The 748-nt window shown below is 77.0% G+C and overlaps 1 protein-coding gene across 1 annotated transcript in view; it reads left to right on the forward strand.

Moving 5' to 3' along the window:
• The first annotated feature begins 556 nt into the window (after positions 1-556).
• The window catches only part of LOC112958894, a 14038-nt gene continuing 13846 nt past the window's right edge, over positions 557-748 (forward strand). The window contains exon 1 of the mRNA XM_026052837.1: positions 557-709. Within this exon, the coding sequence (XP_025908622.1) occupies positions 557-709 (153 nt within the window). The remainder of the gene's footprint in view (positions 710-748) is intronic.

The raw sequence follows: 748 nt of genomic DNA on the forward strand, positions 1-748 counted from the left end.
AAAAAAAGAAAAGGAAAAAACCCCATTCTGCCACGGAAGACCTATACAGAATAACACACGATACCCAGTCGCACTCTAACGAGGCCCTTCCCGCAGCTCTCCCGCGGCTGAGCCTGCCGGGCCCTGCGGCAGCACCGCGCCGCTCGCCGGGCCCCGCCCCCGCCGGGCCCGGGCCCCGCCCCCGCCGGGCCCGGGCCCCGCCCCCGGCCGCGCACGCGCGCTGGGCACTGCCGACCCGCGCTGGCGGCGGCCGCTCCCCGGCGGCAGAGGAGGGGGGAGCGGTACTGCCATTGGCGCCGAGCGCTTCCACGTGACGACATTGAACCCGCCCCCCCACCGACCCGCCGGGGGCGCCGCGCGCCATGGCAACCGTTGCCAGGCAGCGGCGGGGCCAGGCCCCTGCACGCGGCGCACCACGTCCGCAGCGGCGTGGGCGCTGCCCCGGAAGCGCTTCCCGGCGGGCGGCGCGCGGCGCTCCGTGCGCTTCCGGCTGCGCGGCGCGCTCCGCTCTCCGCCCTCCGCCGCCGCTCCCGCCGCCCGCCGCCCCCCCCCGCCGATGGCGCTGTGCGCGCGCCGGGCGCTGTGCGCGCTCTGGCTGTGGGCCTGCGCGGCGCGCGCCTCCGAGATCACCTTCGAGCTGCCCGACAACGCCAAGCAGTGCTTCTACGAGGAGGTGGCGCGCGGCACCAAGTGCACCCTCGAGTTCCAGGTGCCGCCGGCACGGCACGGGCACGGGCACGGGCACGGG

Source organism: Nothoprocta perdicaria, unplaced genomic scaffold, assembly GCF_003342845.1.
Source record: "Nothoprocta perdicaria isolate Ctin4 unplaced genomic scaffold, notPer1 scaffold_92, whole genome shotgun sequence".
In the NCBI taxonomy this organism is placed as follows: Eukaryota; Metazoa; Chordata; class Aves; order Tinamiformes; family Tinamidae; genus Nothoprocta; species Nothoprocta perdicaria.